Here is a 25647-nt window from a genome sequence, read left to right as displayed (position 1 = left end):
TGTTTATCAAATACATTCAGCATCATAGTTTTTATTTCGAAAACGTTTTATTAAAATGTCATAAAATCTTCGAAAATACGAATGGCAAAGTTATTATGAGCATTTAGTGTGTTGATTTATGGAGATACATAGCCTACCAGCACGTGCAGTATTACTAAATAACAAATAATTTGGCAGGTGCGAGCTTCACCTGCCCTCTGATAAGTGAAAGTTTCCCCATACATTGCTTAAACCAATCAAACCCTTTCATATCTCCACAAGGGCGTGGCTAAAAAGGATACAGCTTGTGTCAAATTAACATAACAAATAGATGATTTGTGTACATTTGATCTACCCTAACCCCCAACTCATGCGTCATTGATTTTTGTCATATCGCTAATATTCAAAAGATTTGAAATACCTGGTTGGAGGTCAATACTATATAGCAGGGCTAGGCAACCCTGCTCCAGTAGTGCTGCAGGCATTTCATGTTTTTGTTAACCATCCTGGAAGACCGGCTTGGTATCCCACAAAGCAAGCTAGATCTACTCAGGGTTTTCTAAAGCTAACCATCTTCAGTTGGCTTCACATTTCAGCTCAGGCTTCATCCATACCATAACGGTGGATATGGCTTGTCGAACGCCGAACTCTTCATTGAGACAATTCTGAAACATCGAATTCAACAGGTGTAGAGTTTACAGTGAAATGCTTACTTACAAGCCCTTAACCAACAATGCAATTTTAAGAAAACAAGTGAAGTAAAAAAAAAAAAATAGTTAAAGAGCAGCAGTAAAATAACAGTAGGGAGGCTATATACAGGGGGCACCGATACAGAGTCAATGTGCGGGGGCACAGGTTAGTCGAGGTAATTGAGGTAATATGTACATGTAGGTAGAGTTAAAGTGACTATGCACAGATGGGGGGGGGGCACTGCAAATAGTCTGGGTAACCATTTGATTTGCTGTTCAGGAGTCTTATGGCTTGTGGTAGAGACTGTTAAGAAGACGTTTGAACCAAGACTTGGCGCTCCAGTACCCCTTGCCGTTCGGAAGCAGAGCAATTTTAAGGCCTTCTTCTGACACTGCCTGGTATAGAGGTCCTGGATGGCAGGAAGCTTGGCCCCAGTGATGTACTGGGCCATACTCATTACCCATACGCATTACCCTCTGTAGTGCCTTGCGGTCGGAGGTCGAGCAGTTGCCATACCAGGCAGTGATGCAACCATTCAGGATGCTTTCGATGTTGCAGCTGTAGAACTTTTTGAGGATTTGAGGACCCATGCCAAATCTTTTCAGTCTCCTGGGTGGGAATAGGCTTTGTGGTTTAATTATAATGTTGCTAGTTTTCTAGTTGTGGCCATCTGGTTAGTATAAACAAAGGCTTACGACAAATTCTAGTTCGCTAGCAACAACATTAGCACAGCTTGCTAGTTAGCTTACATTAGCTACAACAGGCACAAGCCAAACAAGCTACTGTCATCTTGTGGCCTGGAGTATTTAAAACTGTTCTATGTGAACATCCAAAAGTTAACTGCAGACACTCTGGGCAGAGGTGCTAAGTACCTATAGGCATTCAGTTTTCTCGGTGTGTCTGACCCTTAACCAAATTAATGGGAGCCCCCTGGAGGTCAGGGCCCCCTGCCCTGCGTGCCCGGTCAGTATTCGGCCATGATTCCTACCAGTTTAGATAAATTGCTAGACTAATTGACCAATTGAAACATTGTTAGCTGACATGATTAATTGAGTGACTGTCAGTGAGAAAAACTGCTGATGTGGAACTTTGCTTTGTAGGATATCCCTCAAGACTTGAAATGAAATGGAAGTTGTTTTGGGAGCTAACATAGCTTCACCACTAGAGAGCAGTATTTACAAACCAATATATCAATAGCCTTGATGTTTCATAGAATCCCCTTTCTCAATCATATAAAAGCATTTTTTTAACAATGTTGTCAATTTTCAAAACAGTGTCCACAGTAAATGCTTTTTCAAAATGAAGTTATCTTCTCAAAACATAGTTACATCATCAAAACAATATTATACTGTAAAAATTGCAAAAAACATTCATATAAGAAACCCGAATGAATGCCTGCAAAAAGATTCATGCAACCATAGTTTCCCTTGAATCCAAGCACACAAAAACAAAAGTTAGACTGTCTTTTAAAAATACCAGTAGATCAATAAATGTTCTTTAATGTTCATAAATCATGATGATCAAAATTGGAAGTACAACTATCCAAAGTTACAGAATTATGTGCAATTTCTCTACTTTTATGCATATTTCACCAAACGATTTCATATACATCAAAACAAATATTATTCTTGATAAAACATTTAATAAAAATAAGCACATTGTGTGCAGGATTCATTTATCGGTATCATTACAATGTATTCAACATTTGGCTGGTTTGCTCTTAGTTTTGTAGACTTTCCCTTGCCACACAGAAACAAAGAAGGTGAATACAGAGGAGGAACACAACTGATATGAATATATAGGCCTTAATCCACACCAAAGCTCTATAATGGAACTGCACAATGTTGGAGATGATGACTTTGGATTTAAGTCATTTAACAGACACCCTTATTACAGTAGTGAGTGGATACATTCTTTGTACTTGTCCCCAGTGGGAATTGAACCCAAAATTCTGGCATTGCAAGCACCTTGCTCTACCAACTGAGCCACACAGGACCCAAAGTTGCAAGAGGCAGAGTAGTCATGTGTGCCCTCAGATTTGTCCTATTTAAAAAAAAAATCAGATGCAGAATCTATTACTGAACTTTGCGTTGATTTCCATGTGGAATGGAGAAAGAATAACAAGCAGAGCACTGACAGCTGACTAACCTAGCTAGCTAATGGTATCTTTTGTTGCTACACTGTATTCAAAAGATTAGCCAGCTAGCGAGAATATGGCTGATTCTGGAGCTGAATATGTCATAAGCATTTAGGGAAACCTTCACCACAGATGGATAGGGGAAATCAGTATCTTTGACTTTGCCATCTATTGTTATCTCCAAAGTTTTGGCATGTTTCATAAATTGCGGCTGTGAATCTGACATAGAAATATGAAGAACAATAAGATAAGAAGTTGGGTGCTTACATTTGTCCTATTTCATACATGTACAAGTGCATTTTTTGCACATCCCACTTGGTCAGAGATAAGCCATTATGGGTTAAATGCCTTGCTCAAGGGCACATCAACAGATTTTTCACCTAGTCAGCTATGGGATTTGAACCAGTGGCCCTACGCTCCTAACTGCTAGGCTACCTAGCTCTGGTAATATGGATAGCCTAACTATTGAACAGTTACAGCTGTGTTTGTTTTTACATTGCAATGGACACAGTGCAACCTTTGGTAGGCTGCTGGCAGGCTATTCGGCTGCTGTCAAGCCCTGGCCATGGAGAGGCTTTAATTCTCTATTTTGGTTAGGCCAGGGTGTGACTAGGGTGGGCATTCTAGTTTCTTTATTTCTATGTTTTCTATTTCTTTTTTTTTTTTTTGCCGAGTGTGGTTCCCAATCAGAGGCAGCTGTTTATCGTGGTCTCTGATTGGGGATCACATATAAGTTGTCATTCTCCTTTTGGTGTTTGTGGGATTTAGTTTTTTTTGTTAGCTCTGTGAAGCCTGCAGAACGTGACGCTTGTTATTCTTTTGTTGTTTTTGTTTGGTGTTCTGAATAATTAAAGTATCATGATCACTTACCACGCTGCACCTTGGTCTCCTTCCAACGACAAACGTTACAACTGTGCTATAGCAATGCCGAGTCAGCCTGTGCTCACGCCATGGTTCTCACAGCTAGGGGAAGTGAAATGATAGGCTGCAATGACTTTCTTTGTTCATGCGTGCTGCATATTATATGTAACAACACCCTGAGTGTATCGGACACAAAACGAAACACCAATATACATTAACAGCCCAAAATAGATACAATTGTGGAATTTTCTTTCATAAGTGCCTTTTCATTATATTGTAATGAAACAGCAGGGAGCAGGTCTCGAACCCTCGACCCCTCGACCTTCGAGCCCGAGGTCCGGCGCGCTATCGACTGTGCCGCAAAAGCATGCTCGTGAAGCAGGGTCGATTTCCGTGCTTATAAACCCAGGGTCATTACATTATACTAAACAAAAATGTAAATGCAACATGTAGATTGTTGGTCCCATGTTTCATGAGCTGAAATCAAAGGATGTGCGTATGACCACAAACTTTTCTGAAATAAAAGATCCCAGAAATATTCCATATGTGCAAAAAGTTGGGGGTGCTGAGAAGTATTTCTGTCTTTAATAAAGACATTTTGTGGAGAAAAACTAATTCTGATAGGCTGGGCCTGGCTCCCCAGTGGGTGGGCCTATGCCCTCCCAAGCCCACTCATGGCTGCGCCCCTAACACAGTCATTTGAAATCCATAGATTAGGTCCTAATGAATTTATTTCAGTTGACTGATTTCCTTCTATGAACTGTAACTCCAAATCTTTGAAATTGTTGCATGTTGCGTTTCTATTATTGTTCAGTATAGCATAGACACTTCTAGTTGCATCAATCAAAGCAGTGGAGTGTGGCCAAGCCATTCATCTTGGGGCTGCGGGGGGAGCGGGATTGCTAAAACATGTTTAATGAAACTGGGGTCCCCTTGATCTCCCTCATAATGTAATGAGCACTACATTATTCTTTTTTGCAACACTGTCAGTCAATTCTCATTGCTTTCACACATAATGCAAGTGCATAAGCACATTTTTGCAAAACAGTAAACACAACTCTCTACAAAAGATGCAAAAGTCAGCTGAGTAAATCATGTCAAACAAAATTAAAACATTTGGTCACAGCTGATACAAATTACTCCCATTAATATGAGCCTCTTCTGCATGTGTGCAAAACCTTTTTGCACATTTGTTCAATCGGCAACGAGTCCTTATTCATGCATAAAAGAGGTCACCTCTGAGTTACTGTTTTGAATGGACCAAGATGCAGAGGGCAAGGACAAAGGAGAGGTAGAGGGGCCCATAGAGGAAGATCACTCTCAATTAAAATGGAAAAATGTAAAATACTGTAAAGCCTTTTGTTTTTGGATATTCATGCTCTTGAGTGACATTCTTTCTGCATTGGTCATCTTTGCTAAAATAATTTTATGAAAACAGGAATACAGCCCATGCTGTGATATGTTTGCTTGCCTTTTATTGTGCTTACTATAATTATAGTATCAACAAATGGCGTAGACATATGCAAGCGGGTTATGTTAGGGTATATTGATAGTTGTAGTTAGTATTTATTGGGTCATTGTGTAACGCTTGATTAAAATAGCTTTTCATTATATAACAATGTGTAGCTTTTGATGGGAGTTAGTTAATTTTTGTCATCATTTAAAGTTTTGAAAGTTAATGCATTTTGCAAATTAGATGTGTCATTTATGATGCCATGATATGTGCCTGCATTGATTGTGTGTTACTGTTGAAATTTGGATGAAATGTCCTAAACATGTTAGTGCAGTATATTGAGATGTGTGATTTACAACAGTCAGAATGACACCCTCATTAAAATGACAATTGAACAGGAAAAGAGGTATGCTTAGATAACCTATGCAGAAAAATATACTTAATTTAAAAAAAAAACATTAGGCATAATGATTATGGCTCTAGATTGCAGGAAAGCTGGTTCGGGTGTTTGAAGAATTCTCCAACTTCCAGGCCAACCATCCTCTTGTACTTCAGACCTCCTATAAAATAGTGGGTGCATGATGCTCCTGCTTAGAGGTAACCCAACTTCATTCCCTGCGTCTCTGCATGTCCGCAATATTGTAACAAATACTATAAATGATTCCTCATTCTCTATCCCTACATTGTTGTACGACACTGATGGGACTTTTGTGCACTTGTAGTTACTGCTTGCTGGATACAGTGTATGCAATTGCACACATTTATCTTCTGGTGAAAACCAAGTGTTATATTCTGTGAACAAAACACTGAACAGTGAATTTTGTATTCACTGATGAAAGGGAAAGGGGATACCTAGTCAGTTGTACAGCTGAATGCCTTCAACTGAAATGTGTCTGACATATATATTTAAAGTTAATAAAAAAGTGGCCTAAGATCTGCAACTCAGTTACAAACGAAAGAACAATGATCAGAAGTTCTGAAAAATGTACAGTATTTGATCATTGCTGTTCTGCAATAGATACAGTTGAACTCGGAAGTTTACATACTGTACACTTAGGTTGGAGTCATTAAAGCTCGTTTTTCAACCATTCCGCAAATTTCTTGTTAAAATCGGTTAGGACATCTACTTTGTGCATGCCACAAGTAATTTTTCCAACAATTGTTTACAGATTATTTCACTTATAATTCACTGTGTCACAATTCCAGTGGGTCAGAAGTTTACATACTGTATACTAATTTGACTGTGCCTTTAAACAGCTTGGAAAATTGCAGAAAATGATCTCATGGCCTTAGAAGCTTCTGACAGGCTAATTGACATAATTTGAGTCAATTGGAGGTGGATCTGTGGATCTATTTCAAGGCCTACCTTCAAACGCAGTGCCTCTTTGCTTGACATGATGGGAAAATCAAAGAAATCAGCCAAGACCTCAGAATTTTTTGTAGACCTCCACATGCCTGGTTCATCCTTAGGAGCAATTTCCAAACACCTGAAGGTATCAATTTTATCTGTACAAACAATAGTACGCAAGTATAAACACCATGGGACCACGCAGCCGTCATACGGCTCAGGAAAGCGTTCTGTCTCCTAGAGATGAATTTATTTTGGTGCGAAAAGTGCAATCAATCCCAGAACAACAGCAACGGACCTTGTGAAGATGCTGCAGGAAACGGGTACAAAAGTATCTAAACTCAGCAAAAAAAAAAAAAACGTCCTCTCACTGTCAACTGCGTTCATTTTCAGCAAACTTAAATGGGCTGCACCAGATTTGCCAGTTCTTGCTGTGAGATGTTACCCCACTCTTCCACCGAGGCACCTGCAAGTTCCCAGACATTTCTGGGGAGAATTGCCCTAGCCCTCATCCTCTGATCCAACAGGTCCCAGACATGCTCAATTGGACTGAGATCCGGGCTCTTCACTGGCCATGGCAGAACACTGACATTCCTGTCTTGCAGGAAATCACGCACAGAATGAGCAGTATGGCTGGTGGCATTGTCATGCTGGAGGGTCATGTCAGGATGAACCTGCAGGAAGGGTACCACATGAGGGAGGAGGATGTCATTGCACAGTGTTGAGATTCTCTGCAATGACAACAAGCTCAGTCCAATGATGCTGTGACACACTGCCCCAGACCATGACGGACCCTCTACCTCCAAATTTATCTCGCTCCAGAGTACAGGCCTTGCTGTAACGCTCATTCTTTTGACAATAAACGCGATTCTGACCATCACCCCTGGTGAGACGAAACCGCAACTCGTCAGTGAAGAGCACTTTTGCCAGTCCTGTCTGGTCCAGTGACGGTGGGTTTGTGCCCATAGTTAACGTGGTTGCTGGTGAGGACCTGCCTTACAACAGGCCTACAAGCCCTCAGTCCAGCCTCTCTCAGCCAATTGCAGACAGTCTGAGCACTGATGGAGAGATTGTGCGTTCCTGGTGTAACTCGGGCAGTTGTTGTTGCCATCCTGTACCTGTCCCGCAGGTGTGATGTTTGGATGTATCGATCTTGTGCAGGTGTTGTTACACGTGATCTGCCACTGCAAGGACGATCAGCTGTTCATCTGGTCTCCCTGTAGCGCTGTCTTAGGTCTCTCACAGTACGGACATTGCAATTTATTGCCCTGGCCACATCTACAGTCTTCATGCCTCCTTGCAGCATGCCTAAGGCACGTTCACACAAATGAGCAGGGACCCTAGGCATCTTTTTTGTGTGTTTTTCATAGTCCGTAGAATGGCCTACTTAGTGTCCTAAGTTTTCATAACTGTGGCTTTAATTGCCTACCGTGTGTAAGCGGTTAGTGTCTTAATGACAGTTCCACAGGTGCATGTTCATTAATTGTTTATGGTTCATTGAAAAAATCATGGGAAACAGTGTATAAACACTTTGCAATGAAGATCTGTGAAGTTATTTGGATTTTTATTAATTATGTTTGAAAGACAAGGTCATGACAAAGGTATGTTTCATTTTTTGCTGAGTTTATATATATCATTTTCAGAAAGTGCATATTTTCTTTAGTTCTGAAAGTACTGGCAAATCATGCACTGTATGATGCAGCTGGTGGCCACACCAGATACTGACTGATACTGTTGATTTTGACTCCCCCTTTGTTCAGGGACACATTATTCAATTACTGTTGGTCATATGTCTGTGGAACTTGTTCAGTTTATGTCTGTTGGTGAATCTTATGTTCATACAAATATTTGACACGTTAAATTAGCTGAAAACCCCCCCACAGTTGACAGTGGGAGAACAGTTATTTTTTTGCTTAGTTTAGTGCTGTTAAGGTAATCAATGGATTATGGAAGTATAGCATATGGATCAGCAGCTCAGACATCTTAAAAAAAAGCTAGATGTAATCCAGGTCATAGCCCTGTCGTGGAACAATGCAGGTAGAGTTGGGAGAGATGCCGTTAAAGTTGAGACAACAGCTAGCTATGACATATTGGGTAAATCTACAAGGACATAAGGCTACACATTCTACAAAAAAGGTGCACGTACAGTGTACTGGGAACATTAACAAAATCTTAGTACAAGCTTTGGGTGGATAGGCAATTGCATGGTGAGAGAGATGGGGTTGTTTGGGAGGGAGTTTAGCCCTTCTGTAGTTCTTTCTGCTATCCAACCTGGGTTTCTCTGTGACTTGGTGAGGTTGGACCCAGGTGCAGAGAAGAGACCAGATGAGGAATCAATAGTTAAGGATAAACATAATACTTCACTGAGAAACTGTAACAGAAGGATCACAGTAACACTGACAAACCATACAAACACAAAGTCTCAAAATCACTCCGGAGACATACGCATACAGCACATACTTTAAGCTTCAGCAAAAAAAAAAAAAAAAAACACACCTCTTTTAACAGGGAAATAATCAAAATGAGTAAATAGGACACACCTGAGTGTCGTTGATGTCTCTAGGACGGTCTCTGCCCCCATCTGGTGACAGGTGGAACCATGACATTCTCCCTCAGCCAGTGATAGATCTAGGGTTGCCTGAGAGGAGTAGATTCATTTGTAAGCGAACATTTAAGAACACAATACTATGCTTTCTTGAATATATTAAATTATGGATCTAAGGATCCTAAAACAGGGAGGACAGGAGCATATTTTAGTGTTGCTGAGTTTAAGGTGGCAGTAACAAAAATAGCAACTGATAATTTACACAATTGAGTTGCTGACCATACGTTTAGCTGCAGGGTGGGTGGAGGAGGTGAAGCCAGAAAGGGTAGTCATCCGCTCTGACTCCTGTGCAGCACTGATGAGCTTAAATTCATGTGTCTCAGGGCAGACATGATGTATTGTATGTTTTGCAGTGCTTGTATAGAGTGAAACAGATGTGGTATTTGTTATGTTCCTCTGGGTACCAGCTCACGTGGGAGTGGAGGGGAATGAGGAAGTGGATATTATCGTCAAACAGGCTCTTAAACATCCTAATGTTGAGATGGAATTGTCAATCAGTAAAGCAGAAGCTGAGGGGTTAATAATAACAGTGGTTAAATATAAGTGGCAAGAGTTGTGGAACAGGGAGAGAAAGGGATGACACCTGTACAAAATCCAGGAAAAGGTGGGGGCAGGGAGGTCCTCTGGCTGAGAGAGAAGGGAGGATAGTGTAGTCACAAGGCTAAATATAACATTGAAATTGGTCGGGAAACATCCGACTGGGAGGTGTGATCATTGTCAGGAGATGGAGACAGTGAAACATGTTCTATTTCAGTGCCAGAAATATGTGAGAGAAAGGGAGCGATTGTTATTAGATTTGAGGAGTAATGGGGTTGAAGAGTCAGGATTAAGTGAAACTGCTGGGGAAATCTTCAGCGGATGTAGTATTTCATTTTGTATGTCGTTTCCTTTGGGAGACGAGATTATTGGGTAGGATTGAGACCTTCACTGTCTCTGGTTCACACTCCAGTCCAATTGGTGGCGGTAATACACCTTAAAGTTGGTTGCCAACTGCGATATAAAATCCACAGAAATGTTTGAAGAATTAAGCGCTTTCGTTGACGTCACATCCAGTTTCTTCCCAGCTGGATAAAATAACAGAACTCATCTTTGAATAAAATAAGATTGTATGCAACATTAATCAATGTAATCTAGCTATATTAACCAAACTATCTGGCAGGATACTGGTAGATAGCAATAAAATATGATAAATAAAATATGATCAGTTCTTAGCTAGTTCTAACGTTACAGCTAGCTAACGGTTAGTTAGCCATTGGCATTGCTTGCCGACGTTTCTCCAATCCAATGGCGCAACAAGCAAGCTATAGCTAGTAATAGCCGCAGTTCAACCAAAGTTGAGAAGGTGGCTAGGATTTCGGTCAGCTACATTCTTCTTTGCGGTCAAGTTATCTTGCTACTATCAGTGTTGCTTTTGCAATGTTTGGAAGGAATACACCAGACACATCCGGAGAGAGCAACAGCTGCATTCAGTGAGCAGCCACAGGATAACGTCGTATCATATCATACCAGTTGAATGCGTGAGTTATACGGAACTATATGAATATAGGCCCCCGTCGCCAGTTGTCTTCTGCAGCCATCGGTAAGTATTACATTTATACACTAAACAAATAAACGTAACACGTTTATTTCATGAGCTGAAATAAAAGATCCCAGAAATGTTCCATATGCACAAAAGGGTTGTTTCTCCCAAATGTTGTGCACATATTTGTTTACATCTGTGATAGTGAGCATTTTTCCTTTTATCAAGATAATCCATCCTCCTGACAGGTGTGGCATATCGAGAAGCTGATTGAATGGTATGATCATTACACATATGCACCTTGTGTTCGGGACAATAAAAGGCCCCTCTAAAATGTGCCATTTTGTTACATAACATAATGTTAGAGGGAGTATGCAATTGGCATGCTGACTGCAGGAATGTCCACCAGAGCTGTTGACAGAGAATTTAATATTAATTTCTCTACCATAAGCCATCTCCAAAGTAGTTTTAGAGAATTTGGCAGTACGTCCAACCGGCCACGTGTATCTAGTTGTGTGGGTTAGCAGCTTGCTGATGTGCCCCATAGTGGCGATGGGGTTATGGGTAGGCATAAGCTACTAACAAAATTGCATTTTATCAATGGCAAATTGAATGCACAGAGAAAGATTGACAAGATTGTGCCATTCATCCACCACTATCACCTCATGTTTCAGCAGGGTAATGCACAACCCCATGTTACAAGGTTCTGTATGCAATTCCTTGTCGTAGTTCTTCCATGGCCTGCATACTCCCAGAGCTTATTTGGGATGCTCAGGATCTACGTATACGACAGCGTGTTCCAGTTCCAGCCAATATCCAGGAACTTTGCACAGCCATTGAAGAGGAGTGGGACAATATTCCACAATCAACAGCCTGAACAACTCTATATGAAGGAGATGTGTCGCGCTGCATGAGGCAAATGGTGGTCACACCAGATACTGACTCGTTTTCTGATCCACGCCCTTTAAAAAAAAATGTTTTAAGGTATCTTTGACCAACAGATGCATATCTGTATTACCAGTCATGTGAAATGCCTAGATTAGGGCCTAATTAATTTATTTTAATGGACTTATTTCATTATATGAACTGTAGCTCCGTAAAATCTTTGAAATTGTTGCATATATATTTTTGTTCAGTGCCACAACAAATTGCTTTGAGATTGCTCTCTAAGTTGGTCTGTCACCTCTTGCTTTTTTTTGAGTGTCTTAGCTCCCTGTTTGCCCAGCCCGTTTTCTAATGTGGTACACAAAAATAGACAGAATACACATTTTAATTTTCCCTTTTCTGTTGGCATGTGAAGACTTGAGGAGTTCATACCCTGTCAAGATCCAGTGGACCATGCACAGAACTCCACTGCCATTCTGGAGATGGGACATGGTTGTTGGAAGGTATGTCAAACCGTAGTGGATAGGCCCTCTCGCTCTCACTCAATCTGTGTGTGGCTTTCTATTCTACTAGTACATTGACTAGTCAGTCAAAAACAGATGGGCAAACTGGCACGGTTGAACATTGTTTCGATTTTTGGTATTCCGTCAATTTCTGTGTGTGAACATTGTGTGATTTCATCTGTTATTCAACTAAATCACCACCTTTGTTTAGTTTGGAGTGCAGGTACACAAAGATGTGAATCACACACCAGTCATCTGCATGACATTGAGTGTGCTGGACCCAGGGAGTTCCTGAGAGGGAATGAGCCGTGCATCAAGTAAGGGAGAATCTAGCTGCTGTACTTGACTGCAGTTTCTGACAAGCTCATCAGTCATTGTTTGTTGTTACATGATGATAGTCATTCCCAGTTTACGCTACTGAGACACTTGCCTGACTTCATCATTCAACAGATTTGAAATACCTGCTTGGAGGTCAGTGCTATGTATCAGAGCTGTTCAATTCTGGTTCATGATGGCCGAAACACTTACAGTTGAAGTCGGAAGTTTACATACAATTTAGCCAAATACATTTAAACTCAGTTTTTCACAATTCCTGATATTTAATCCTAGTAAAAATTCCTTGTCTTAGGTCAGTTAGGATCACCACTTTATTTTAAGAATGTGAAATGTCAGAATAATAGAGAGAATGATTTATTTCAGCTTGTATTTCTTTCATCACATTCTTAGTGGGTCAGACGTTTACATACACTAAATTAGTGTTCGGTAGCATTGCCTTTAAATTGTTTAACTTGGGTCTAACATTACAGGTAGCCTTCCACAAGCTTCCCACAATAAGTTGGGTGAATTTTGGCCCATTCCTCCTGACACACTTGGAGTAACTGAGTCTGGTTTGTAGGCCTCCTTGCTCGCACACACTTTTTCAGTTCTGCCCACAAATGTTCCATAGGATTTAGGTCAGGGCCACTCCAATACCTTGACTTTGATGTCCTTAAGCCATTTTGCCACAACTTTGGAAGTATGCTTGGGATCCATGTCCATTTGGAAGACCCATTTGCAACCAAGCTTTAACTTCCTGATGTCTTGATGTTGCTTCAATATATCCACACAATTTTCCTACCTCATGATTTTGTGAAGTGCACATGTCCCTTTTGCAGCAAAGCACCCACACAACATGATCAAATCAAATCCAATTTTATTTGTCACATACACATGGTTAGCAGATGTTAATGCGAGTGTAGCGAAATGCTTGTGCTTCTAGTTCCGACAATGCAGTGATAACCAACAAGTAATCTAACTAACAATTCCAAAACTACTGTCTTATACACAGTGTAAGGGGATAAGGAATATGTACATAAGGATATATGAATGAGTGATGGTACAGAGCAGCATACAGTAGATGGTATCAAGTACAGTATATACATATGAGATGAGTATGTAGACAAAGTAAACAAAGTGGCATAGTTAAAGTGGCTAGTGATACATGTATTACATAAGGATGTAGTCGATGATGTAGAGTACAGTATATACATATGCATATGAGATGAATAATGTAGGGTAAGTAACATTATATAAGGTAGCATTGTTTAAAGTGGCTAGTGATATATTTACATCATTTCCCATCAATTCCCATTATTAAAGTGGCTGGAGTTGGGTCAGTGTCAATGACAGTGTGTTGGCAGCAGCCACTCAATGTTAGTGGTGGCTGTTTAACAGTCTGATGGCCTTGAGATAGAAGCTGTTTTTCAGTCTCGGTCCCAGCTTTGATGCACCTGTACTGACCTCGCCTTCTGGATGATAGCGGGGTGAACAGACAGTGGTTCGGGTGGTTGATGTCCTTGATGATCTTTATGGCCTTCCTGTAACATCGGGTGGTGTAGGTGTTCTGGAGGGCAGGTAGTTTGCCCCGGTGATGCATTGTGCAGACCTCACTACCCTCTGGAGAGCCTTACGGTTGAGGGCGGAGCAGTTGCCGTACCAGGCGGTGATACAGCCCGCCAGGATGCTCTCGATTGTGCATCTGTAGAAGTTTGTGAGTGCTTTTGGTGACAAGCCGAATTTCTTCAGCCTCCTGAGGTTGAAGGCGCTGCTGCGCCTTCTTCACGACGCAGCTGTCAGTGTGAGTGGACCAATTCAGTTTGTCTGTGATGTGTATGCCGAGGAACTTAAAACTTGCTACCCTCTCCACTACTGTTCCATCGATGTGGATAGGGGTGTTCCCTCTGCTGTTTCCTGAAGTCCACAATCATCTCCTTAGTTTTGTTGACGTTGAGTGTGAGGTTATTTTCCTGACACCACACTCCGAGGGCCCTCACCTCCTCCCTGTAGGCCGTCTCGTCGTTGTTGGTAATCAAGCCTACCACTGTTGTGTCGTCCGCAAACTTGATGATTGAGTTGGAGCGTGCGTGGCCACGCAGTCGTGGGTGAACAGGGAGTACAGGAGAGGGCTCAGAACGCACCCTTGTGGGGCCCCGTGTTGAGGATCAGCGGGGAGGAGATGTTGTTGCCTACCCTCACCACCTGGGGGCGGCCCGTCAGGAAGTCCAGTACCCAGTTGCACAGGGCGGGGTCGAGACCCAGGGTCTCGAGCTTGATGACGAGCTTGGAGGGTACTATGGTGTTGAATGCCGAGCTGTAGTCGATGAACAGCATTCTCACATAGGTATTCCTCTTGTCCAGGTGGGTTAGGGCAGTGTGCAGTGTGGTTGAGATTGCATCGTCTGTGGACCTATTTGGGCAGAAAGCAAATTGGAGTGGCTCTAAGGTGTCAGGTAGGGTGGAGGTGATATGGTCCTTGACTAGTCTCTCAAAGCACTTCATGATGACGGAAGTGAGTGCTACGGGGCGGTAGTCGTTTAGCTCCGTTACCTTAGCTTTCTTGGGAACAGGAACAATGGTAGCCCTCTTGAAGCATGTGGGAACAGCAGACTGGGATAGGGATTGATTGAATATGTCCGTAAACACACCAGCCAGCTGGTTGGACTGTTTTAATAGTTGCTGGTGGTACAACATCACCGATGCAGTTGCTAATAAACTCGCTTCCCGAATCAGCGTATACATCAATGTTGTTTGACTCGTTAATCATAAGGCATACACCCCCAACCTTCTTCTTACCAGAGAGATGTTTGTTTCTGTCTGTGCGATGCCAGGTGGCTGTACCGACTCCGATAACGTATCCCGAGTGAGGCATGTTTCCTTGAAACAGAGAATGTTACAACCTCTGATGTCTCTCTGGAAGGCAACCCTTGCTCGGATTTTGTCTACCTGTTGTCAAGAGACTGTACGTTGACTGGTAGTATACTCTGGAGCGGTGGGCGATGTGCCCGTCTATGGAGCCTGACCAGAAAACCGCTCCGTCTGCCCCTTCTGCGGCGCCGTTGTTTCTGGTCTCCTGCTGGGATCCGATCCATTGTCTTGGGTGGTGGATCAAACAGAGGATCCGCTTCAGGAAGGTCGTATTCCTGGTCGTAATGTTGGTAAGTTGACGTTACTCTTATATTCCAATTAACAGGTGTGCCTTCAGTTAATTTGTGGAATTACTTTCCTCCTTAATGCGTTTCAGCAAATTAGTTTTGTTGTGACATGGTAGAGGTGGTATACAGAAGAGAACCCTATTTGGTAAAAGACCAAGTCCATATTATGGCAAGAACAGTTCAAATAAGCAAAGAGAAATGACAGTTCATTACTTTAAGACGTTAAGGAAGGTCAGTCAATCTGGAAAATGCCAATAACTTTGAAAGATTATTCAAGTGCAGTCGCAAAAGCCATCACGCGCTATGATGAAACTGTCTCTCACGAGGACCGCCAGAGGGAAGGAAGACCCAGAGTTACCTCTGCTGCAGAGGATAAGTTCATTAGTTACCATCCTCAGAAATTGCAGCCCAAATAAATCAGGGAAGCAAACTAGTCACCTTTCGGCGAAATTCGCCGTTTTGATTCCAAAATAGATAACCTACGTGATTTGTGTAAATCTAATAAGAAAGTGGATCGATCACTCCTGGCTGTCAGCGAACAAGTGATGCGCGTTTGTGGCAATATTGGCTGTATCTGAAGAGACAATCAACTTGCTAGTTACAGCATCAGCATGCGCTCTGGAAAGGCAGCGGAGAGTGGGCAGGCAGGTTGCCAGTTACAGCAGCGCGTCCCCAGAACGATAACGAAGAGGTAGGTGAGAAGCCTGACCACGGAAACAGGGGTGAGAAGGTGTTGAACCGTACTTCATGAGCTGTAACCGAAAGACGGGCTGGCGTTTGGAAAGTTTAAGGTGATGGAGCAAGTGTGTTGGAACAATAATTGTTAGCTTTGTAAAGTATCTTGCTAGGTGGATCGAATTCTCTGTTAGCTAGCCAGAGAAATGTTGAGCAACATTAGCCAACTAAGCTGATCAAATAATTTAGTTTATGGTGTGAAAATTAGCTGGCTAATAAAGTCAGACAGCTAGCTAACGTTACAACATCAGATGAGCTAACGTTAGTAACCTAACCAATTCGCTATAGTATTAACTGGTATACGACTCCTTGCCGTTTCTCAAGTTATGTTAGTTGCTTACTGGACCCTGGCAATATGTGTGTAATGTTAACTAGCTAACATACTAATGTTTTCCCTCTACAGTATGTGGTTAATTACCAGAATGAGAGAATTAGGTGAAAATGAGGCGTTGCTTGTTAAACAAGTGGATTCAGGGATCAAGTGTAGCTGGAGCTGGGCCTAGCTTAAGCTGGATGGCACTATAGAGGTGAAATGATCACCACACACTTACCCTATTTCTCACTTTTTCCAATACAGTGGATAAAAAGGGGTATGCCACAAACGGTCTCGTGCCTGCTGGCACATTGTAGATCAGATGTCCACAGGCAAAACGTGTACAATGTAATAACGTGCAGTGTAGCCCAAAGATATTGCTTTTGTTGTGTTGAATTTGACAGTAACGTGTGTGAGTGAGGGGGGATAAAATAAAAATGAATTCAGTGAATTATTTTTGCACACATGTAGGCTTGTGCACTTGATCGATGTCTACTATAGTGGCCACTATAATACAGCAAAAATAGAACGCTTGTTTTGTTTAATTCTATTTCCACTTTAATATGTTTTTTTCCCCAAGTGCAATATTTAGATTGTGTGGGGTCACAAACGTTCTTTGTATGTGTTTATCGTTTTTGCTCAAGACTTGAGTGTCATTTGCAGTAAAGTCTAGGCAACAAATAACATTGGATTGCTTTCCTGACATTTTTTTTAGCTGTGTTAGGTTCACATTAACCACTTTATTTATTGTATTTTACACACTGAGACTGATCATATAGATCATATTATTTGTTGTTTAATTAGTTAACCTGCATTTCCCCCTAGCAGGGATTTTTTTTGCATGTGCAACAACAAAAAAAGGTGTCACCTTTTTGGGCCCTCACCAGTTTGCGTCTCTGCTAAATGCTTCAGAGTTCAAGTAACAGAAACATCGTAACATCAACTGCTCATAGGAGACTGGGTGAATCAGGCCTTCATGGTCGAATTGCTGCGATGAAACCACTAATTAAGGACACCAATAAGAAGAGACTTGCTTGGGCCAAGGAACACAATCAATGGACATTAGACCGGTGGAAATCTGTCCTTTTTTCTGATGAGTTCAAATTTGAGATTTTTGGTCCAACCGCTGTGTCTTTGTGAGACGTGGATAAGGTGAACGGATGATCTCTGCATGTGTGGTTCTCACAGTGAAGCATGGCTGGAAACACTGATTTATTTAGAATTCAAGGCACACTTAACCAGCCTGGCTACCACAGCATTCTGCAGCAATACGCCATCCCATCTGGTTTGCGCTTAGTGATACTATCATTTGTATCAACAGGATAATGACCCAACACACCTCCAGGCTGTGTAAGGCTATTTGACCAAGAAGGAGAGTGATGGAGTGCTGCATCAGATGCCCTTGCCTCCACAATCAACCGAAATCAACCCAATTGTTTGGGATGAGTTGGACTGCAGAGTGAAGGAAAAGCAGCCATCAAGTGCTCAGCATATGTGGGAACGCCTTCAAGACTGTTGAAAAAGCATTCCAAATGAAACTGGTTGAGTGCAAAGCTGCCATCAAGGCAAAGGGTAGCTACTTAGAAGAATCTCAAATATAAAATATATTTAGATTTGTTTAACACTTTTGATGTTACTACATGATTCCATATGTGTCATTTAATAGTTTTGATGTCTTCACTATTATTCTACAATGTAGAAAATAGTAAACAAGGAAAAACCTTTGAATGAGTAGGTGTGTCCAAACTTTTGACTGGTACTGCATATTTTGTTTACTGGACTGATGCCTGCGTCTGATGGTCAGTCTGAGGTGGAGGGAGCAGTGTAGGGATGGGCGCTTTTTATTCTCTCTAAATATGTTTTGCTGTACAATTTAAAAGGTCAAATGCACTGCATTTTAACAGTCAGCATTAATCTAATGAATTCAGCTATACTTAGGCTAAGTCTAAGCCTTCCACAACCATAAGACCCACTAATATTTAAATTGTATCAAAATAGTTTAACATACACTAATGATGACTAAATTCTTGTAGCAGGCAGTTAAATTAAGTTCTCATCAACAATCTCTCAAGCCCATGTATTAGTTAGTGATTAGGTGGTTAATCTTTATATTTACATTTTAGCCAACTTGGATCTATTGAAGTGATAATGCCTGAGAAGTCGATGTTGTAGCTTATATTGGCACGGGGTGGCAAACCATGCCAATATATATCATCCAAACACCGGCTTCCCGGGCATTATCACTTTTATAGAACATGTTACCAACATTTAAAAAAAAATGTAACCTTTTATTTAGCTAGGCAAGTCAGTTAAGAACCACCTACTGGGGAACAGTGGGTTAACTGCCTTGTTCAGGGGCAGAACGACAGATTTTTACATTGTCAGCTCGGGGATTTGATCTAGCAACCTTTCGGTTCCTGGCCCAACGTTCTAACCACTAGGCTACCTGCCGCCCCAAATAATGATTGAACTATTTTCATTGAAGTTGTTTTTATGAATTTATTCATACCATTTCATCCTTCCACAAGATATAATGGAAAGTTCGGTTGCCAGAGACGCAACCCAGTCGTTCGTTGTAATTGTTCCATTGCCATACAGGCTGGAAACGTTCTTATCCCTTGCTTACTAGCTCGCCAACTATGGCTAACTTAGTCACGTCAAACAGTGCAGCCAGAATAACAACAGTAGCTGCATTTGTTTAAGCTGTTTCCTAGTGACATTTTAATTGGATACATCCATAAGCATGAGCTAATGAGGCACAATTTCACCCTGGCATAGAAAATGTGCTCACTCATCAGGACACTGTTCAGAGGAGCTAGACAACAACCCAGCTAAAAAGATCACTTCAAACGGAAGCCAGAAAGACTGCAAACTTGCTGCACTTTGTTTTGTTTGACCTTTTTTTAATTTACATTTCTTTGTATATATCCATAAAAATGCCAGGAGACTCATGATTTTAGACTGGCTGAGAAACGCTTTCTGTCTGTCTTGTCCTGACTCCCGACACGTTGATTACTATGGGACAGCTGGAGATTGAATTTTAATAATGAAACAATGTTGCAAATGTTGGAGAGACAGACAGTAGGGTTTATACAAATCAAATCTCTGCTATTGAAAACTAAATGTTAGTCTAAAAGAAATGTGAGATAATGTCTAGGTGCTTTTTATAGTGGAGCTCAAGTTCATAAATTGCCTGGCTGGGCTGATGACAGTGGATTGCGCAGTCAGATGGTACAGAGTAAATAGGCATTTTAACGACAGACTTAGCCAGTGGTAACTTGTGGAATAGATACTGGCTGGAATGCGGTTTTAACCAATCAGCATTCAGGATTAGAACCACCTGTTGTATAATTGCTAGCTAACAAGGTTGAACAGTTTAAATGTTATGAACACACATCACTTCTGTTTGAAAAGCATGTTACCATGTCCACTTTGTTCAGATGTTGAAATCAAGTGGCTTACCTTGTTTCTCAGAATGAGGAGTTGCCAATTCCTAAAATAATTGTTTTATGCTTATTGCACATTTATAAAAGAATAGATAGCTAGTATAACAGTCTTTGGCTGAAATGCTGCTAGTGGTATGTGGTACCCCAAGGACAAACTGAGCATTAATTTCCCAGAATCAATGTTCATTGATACTCTTGTTTTAGTAGTGTCTGCTCTGCATGCAATTTGAGGAGTTGAGACATAAAAAGGGTATTGTTAGAAATGTTATCACAGTAAAATAATGTCTCAATGTGTTTCTATGTCCATATGACCGATTTTGTTGGACCAAACCTCAAATGCAAATAATGAGTTGAAACCGCTTGTCAGAGAGGAAGACGTGATCTCTCAACTTGGTTGATGTGAGAGACAGGTCAATGGGTTGGTGTGTGTAAGCCATAGAGGTTTCACTCTCGCTAAAATCTGTCCAAAATAAATCCAATGCATTTCTATGGGCTTATTTTGGACCTGAGCTTGTCGCCTGCCTTCCCGCCTTTGGGACAACGACTCCCATTGTTAGGGCCGAGACGTGCATCTCTTCATTATATACATCTCTTTGGTAAATGAGAGTTCCACACAGCACCGATGAGCGAAAGAGATGTGACCAAAAAATACAACATGAGAACAAACACTCATAAAAACGAAAAACAATAACCTTGCGAGACAGGCATTTGGAATATCGCTCAAAACCATACATTAGAATTAATTCCATATCTCCTAGCCCTAGAGCAGTGGTGAGGTTGCCTCTCACCTGACTCACCGTCCCTCCACTCTCCCTCTGCTGAGAAAAGGGGAGACAGTCTTCTGGCTGATGGCGAAACTCATGTCGCACTGCATTATTTCTACCTCATGCACCAATTCCTGTTGTTAATCCTATGACCGGAGAAAGTGAAATATTCTTCCATATTCAAAAAGACACAAGCTGCAAATAATAAGAAAGCTAATCAGAACACTTTACTCTGCTCATTCATTGCAGCTGCAGCGCTGGTTGTGGCGTGAGTGGAAGTAGGCGAACGTGCATTTTATGGCTTATAAGTGTTTTTGTAAGTTTTGACAGTGCTGAATAACAACTTTAAACATGAACGTACTCATAAAAACAGCAGCTCTTTGCTATATATTAGTTGAGTCTCTCTCTAGTCATGGTTTTGAAATCTCACAGTATCAACTTTGCTGTGCGTTTTGAGTTTTTTCTTTTTACAGTCTATGGCTCGAGAAATCTGTGCAGACGTGGTGATCTGAGCTGTCTGATTGGCCAGCGGTATGCCTATAGGCGCACTTGATTTGCTCTACGGATGGGCGCTATTCTACCTTCAGTCAGATGAAATGGTTCAAAACACTGGGAACACTATCCTTCCCGGTCCTAAGGAACGCAATGGTTTGATTCCTTTTTACAGAAATGTTTGGTGATCGACTAGGAATGCCTTGGAGATAGAGCGTGATCGACTGGTCAAGCGGTTTGTGACCACTGATCTAAACCATATGCCAAGGTTGTCTCAATCACCAGATCTCAACCCAATTGAACCTGTTATGGGAGGTTCTGGACCGGCGTCTGAGACAACGTTTTCCATCAACAAAATACCAAATTATAGAATTTCTCGTGGAGAAGGGTGTCACATCCCTCTGAGTTCAAGACACTTGGAGCATTGACACTGTTCTGGCAGCTCGTGGTGGCTCAACACACTAAGATACTTTGGCAGTTATATTTTGGTTGTTATATGTACATTTACTTGGCCTGGAAATGGAAGTTGCTTCAGAAGCTAACATACTTTTGTATATATAGTGTATGTGGACACCCCTTCAAATGAGTGGATTCAGCTATTTCCGACCACATCCGTTGCGGACAGGTGTTTAAAATCGAGCATACAACTATGCAATCTCCATAGACAAACATGGAGATTGGACTCAGTGACTTTCAACGTGGCACCGTCATAGGATGCCACCTTTCCAACAAGTCAGTGTGCCAAATTTCTGCCCTGCTATAACTGCCCCGGTCAACTGTAATTGTGAAGTGGAAACATCTAGGAGCAACAACGGCTCAGCCGCAAAGTGGTAGGCCACACAATCTCACAGAACGGGACCACTGAAGTGTGCATTGCGTAAAAATCATCTTTCCTCGGTTGCAACGCTCACTAACGAGTTCCAAACTGCCTCTGGAAGCAACGTCGGCACAATAATTGTTAGTCGGGAGCTTCGTGGAATGGGTTTCCATGGCTGTGCAGCCGCACACAAGCCTAAGAACGCCATGCACAATGTCAAACGCCAGCTGGAGTGGTGTAAAGCTCGCTGCCATTGAACTCTGGAGCAGTTGAAAAGCGTTCTCTGAAGTGATGAATCACGCTATACCATCTGGCAGTCTGATGGACAAATCTGGGAAATCTTAACGCTACAGCATACAATGACATTCTGGACGATTCTGTGCTTCCAACTTTGTGGCAACAGTTTGGGGGTCATGCTGTTTCAGCATGAGCCCTGTGCACAAAGTGAGGTCCATACAGAAATGGTTTGTTGATCGGTGTGGAAGAACTTGACTGGCCTGCACAGAGCCCTGACCTCAACTCCATTGACCACCTTCGGGATGAATTGGAACGTCGACTGCGAGCCAGGCATAATTGCCCAACATCACTAATGTTCTTGTGGCTGAATGGAAGCAAGTCCCCGCTGCAATGTTCCAACATCTAGTGGAAATCCTTCCCAGATCAGTGAAGGCTGTTACAGCAGCAAAGGGGGGACCAACTCCATATTAATTCGCATGATTTTGGAATGAGATGTTTGACGAGTAGGTGCCAACATACTTTTGGTCATGTGGTGTAGCTTCACCACTGGAGAGAATTATTTACAAACCAATATATGAATGGCATTGGAAGTTCATAATAATGCGCCCAATTAGGAGACCTTTTACCTCACTTTTAATGTGCTCACCTGGCCATTCCTTCATGTTATTGACACCTCTCCCTTGTGATTTCAGATACGCTGGCCACTATTTCATCACTACTCTGCTGTATTCCTTCTTCCCGGGGTGCTTTGGAGTGGACCGGTTCTGCCTGGGGCACACAGGCACAGCTGTGGGCATGCTGCTGACCCTAGGAGGCCTGGGCATCTGGTGGCTAGTGGATCTCCTCACCGGAGGCCTGATGCCTAGTGACAACAGCAACTGGTGCACCTTCTACTGAGACCAGCGAGCATGGGTTGAAGACCTTTTAAGGTGGGTTTACATTGCAGAGATGCAGGCCGAATATTTACCTTTGCTTATTTGTGAATTACAGTTAAGAGCAGTTTTGACCACGTGTCGGATGCCTTTCTATCCGATTCTCCTGGAGAATCTTGACACCTGACATGCTATCGCTTTGTTTTGCGCATGCCACAGATGACCATTAATCGCACCATAATAACCAACGTGTCGGCCGTTAACGCAATTTCCTCGGTCTTTTCTCTCACCATGGGAAAACGAGAAGTATGAGCAAATGATGTCTGGACCAGGGGCATGGTTGAGTGGCTGGCATGTTCGAAACCTTTTTGCCTTCAGTAGGCTGCTATAGATTTCCCTGCTTTGTTTTGAAAGACTTTGTGTCTAAAGGTTAGACCACTGAACTGATTTAAGCAAAGGAAATGGTTTGCTATGTTGTCTATATGAAAGCTTAAATCTATACGTTTCATTTATGCGATTGTATGCGTGCACAAGTTACACAACATCTACGATGTCCGAGGGCAATTTCACAACACATTTACTTGAAGAACAGTGCAGATGCAAAGTTTAACAGGATGACTGCACACACGGCACACACTGTCCTTCTGTTATCGAACTTTGCACCGCCACTGCTCTTCAAATAAATGTTTTTGTAAAATTGTCAAGTTGTTAAAAGTAGTCCTTGTGCATCGAGTTGTATGGTTTGTTTAACTTTGCAATCATTGGTTTTTGTTTTGACATTTTAAAGTGAAAAATCCAAGTCCCCTCTCGACTCATTCTGTTACCATGGAATTGCCCATGACCATATGATGAAAATTAGAATGAAAAAATAAATATACATGTTCTAGCTGATCCACTGAAGCTTTGCAATGTTCTAAAGGATACATTTGAGCTGTTCCCCTTTCATCATACTACTTACTACATGTTGATCATCTCTGCGCAGTCCTTTTTTCTTTTTCTTTACATCTGATGTATACTAAAAGTACATCATATTGGATGTTGGCATTTGCACCCTTCCATAGTGCTGCTCACATTGCATACATGTAATTCCAAATGTAGTTCTGTTGTGTTAATTTGAAAACAACTACATGAACCAGAGGTTAAAGACACATTAGGACCCTATGTGTAATGCTGTTCATATCTACCCTCAATAATTCAATGATTGTTTACTATTCCTTTGTTATGCATTGAAATGTTTGTCTTTATTTCTACTTTAACAGAAATATAACAACTTGCAACAATTTCAAAGATTTTTACTGAGTTAATGAGGAAATCAAATAAATTAATTAGGTCCTAGTCTATGGATTACATATGACTGGGCAGGGGCTCACTTGGCAGCCAGGCCCGGCCTCAAAAGGGCTTTGTTACAGACAGAAATACTCCTCAGCACCCCCAGGCGATCCCGCAGGTGAAGAGGCCGGATGTCGAGGTCCTGGGCTGGCATGGTTACATGTGGTTGTTAGGCCGGTTGGACGTACTGCCAAATTCTCTAAAACGACGTTGGAGGCAGCTTATGGTAGAGAAATTAACATAATTATCTGGCAACAGCTCTGGAGGACATTCCTGCAGTCAGCATGCTAATTGCACACTCCTTCAACTTGAGACATCTGTGGCATTGTGTTGTGTGACAACTGCACATTTTAGTGGCCTTTTGTCCCCAGCACTAGGTGCACCTGTGCAATGATCATGCTGTTTAATCAGCTTCTTTATATGTTACACCTGTCAGGTGGATGGATTATCTTGGAAAAGGAGAAATGCTCACCAACAGGGATGTAAACAGATTTTTGCACAACATTTGAGAGAAATAATGTTTTTGTACTAATGAAAGTTTTCTGAGATTTTTAAAATTTCAGTTCATGAAACATGGGACCAACACTTTTTACATGTTGTGTTTATATTTTTGCACTACCTTATTGTATTTTAAGTGATAGGCTACTTGAGTAAAATTCTATTCTAATGCCTTCTATAAATATGGACTGAAAGCTGAAATTGATACATTTGGAATATTATGTCTTCCAAAATATGACATTTTGGGAAAAAGGTTGGCAAAAATGCATCTTCCTAGGTGTAATGTGAGAGAATGCAGACTGTTTGCCATCCCTGCACATCAAGTGTTTGTGGTTCAATAAAATGTTTGTTTGATTAAGTATTTCTATTTGAATCCTGTTCTGAATCTATGATTTGTTCAAAATGAACAATGTATGAGATGGGTCCTTTTTGTTCTGTGCATGCATCCATCCATGCACTTCACGATTCTTTGTGTGTCTGTACACCTGATGACCTAGGCTTGTTCAAAGCACAGAGATATTTTTACTGTGACATACAGGTAACTGCCAAAATAAAGGAAACACCAACATATAGTGAGTGTCTTAATAGGGCATTGAGCCAGAACAGCTTCAATGCACCTCGGCATAGATTTGACAAGCGTCTGGAACTCTATCGGAGGGATGCGACGACATTCTTACATGAGAATTGACATAAT

General features: G+C 41.6%; 1 protein-coding gene across 1 annotated transcript; it reads left to right on the top strand.

Moving 5' to 3' along the window:
* The first annotated feature begins 10516 nt into the window (after window positions 1-10516).
* tm2d2 (TM2 domain containing 2) lies at window positions 10517-25311 on the top strand. Its single transcript, XM_052461774.1, is given in 6 exon segments — window positions 10517-10652; window positions 10841-11576; window positions 11893-11980; window positions 12192-12237; window positions 12240-12297; window positions 22947-25311. Coding segments are annotated over 5 exon segments (471 nt in total). The 5' UTR covers window positions 10517-10652; window positions 10841-11502; the 3' UTR covers window positions 23152-25311.
* Window positions 25312-25647: the final 336 nt, after the last annotated feature.

Source organism: Oncorhynchus keta, chromosome 14, assembly GCF_023373465.1.
Source record: "Oncorhynchus keta strain PuntledgeMale-10-30-2019 chromosome 14, Oket_V2, whole genome shotgun sequence".
Taxonomy (NCBI): domain Eukaryota; kingdom Metazoa; phylum Chordata; class Actinopteri; order Salmoniformes; family Salmonidae; genus Oncorhynchus; species Oncorhynchus keta.
This window is presented reverse-complemented; position numbering and strand designations above follow the sequence as displayed.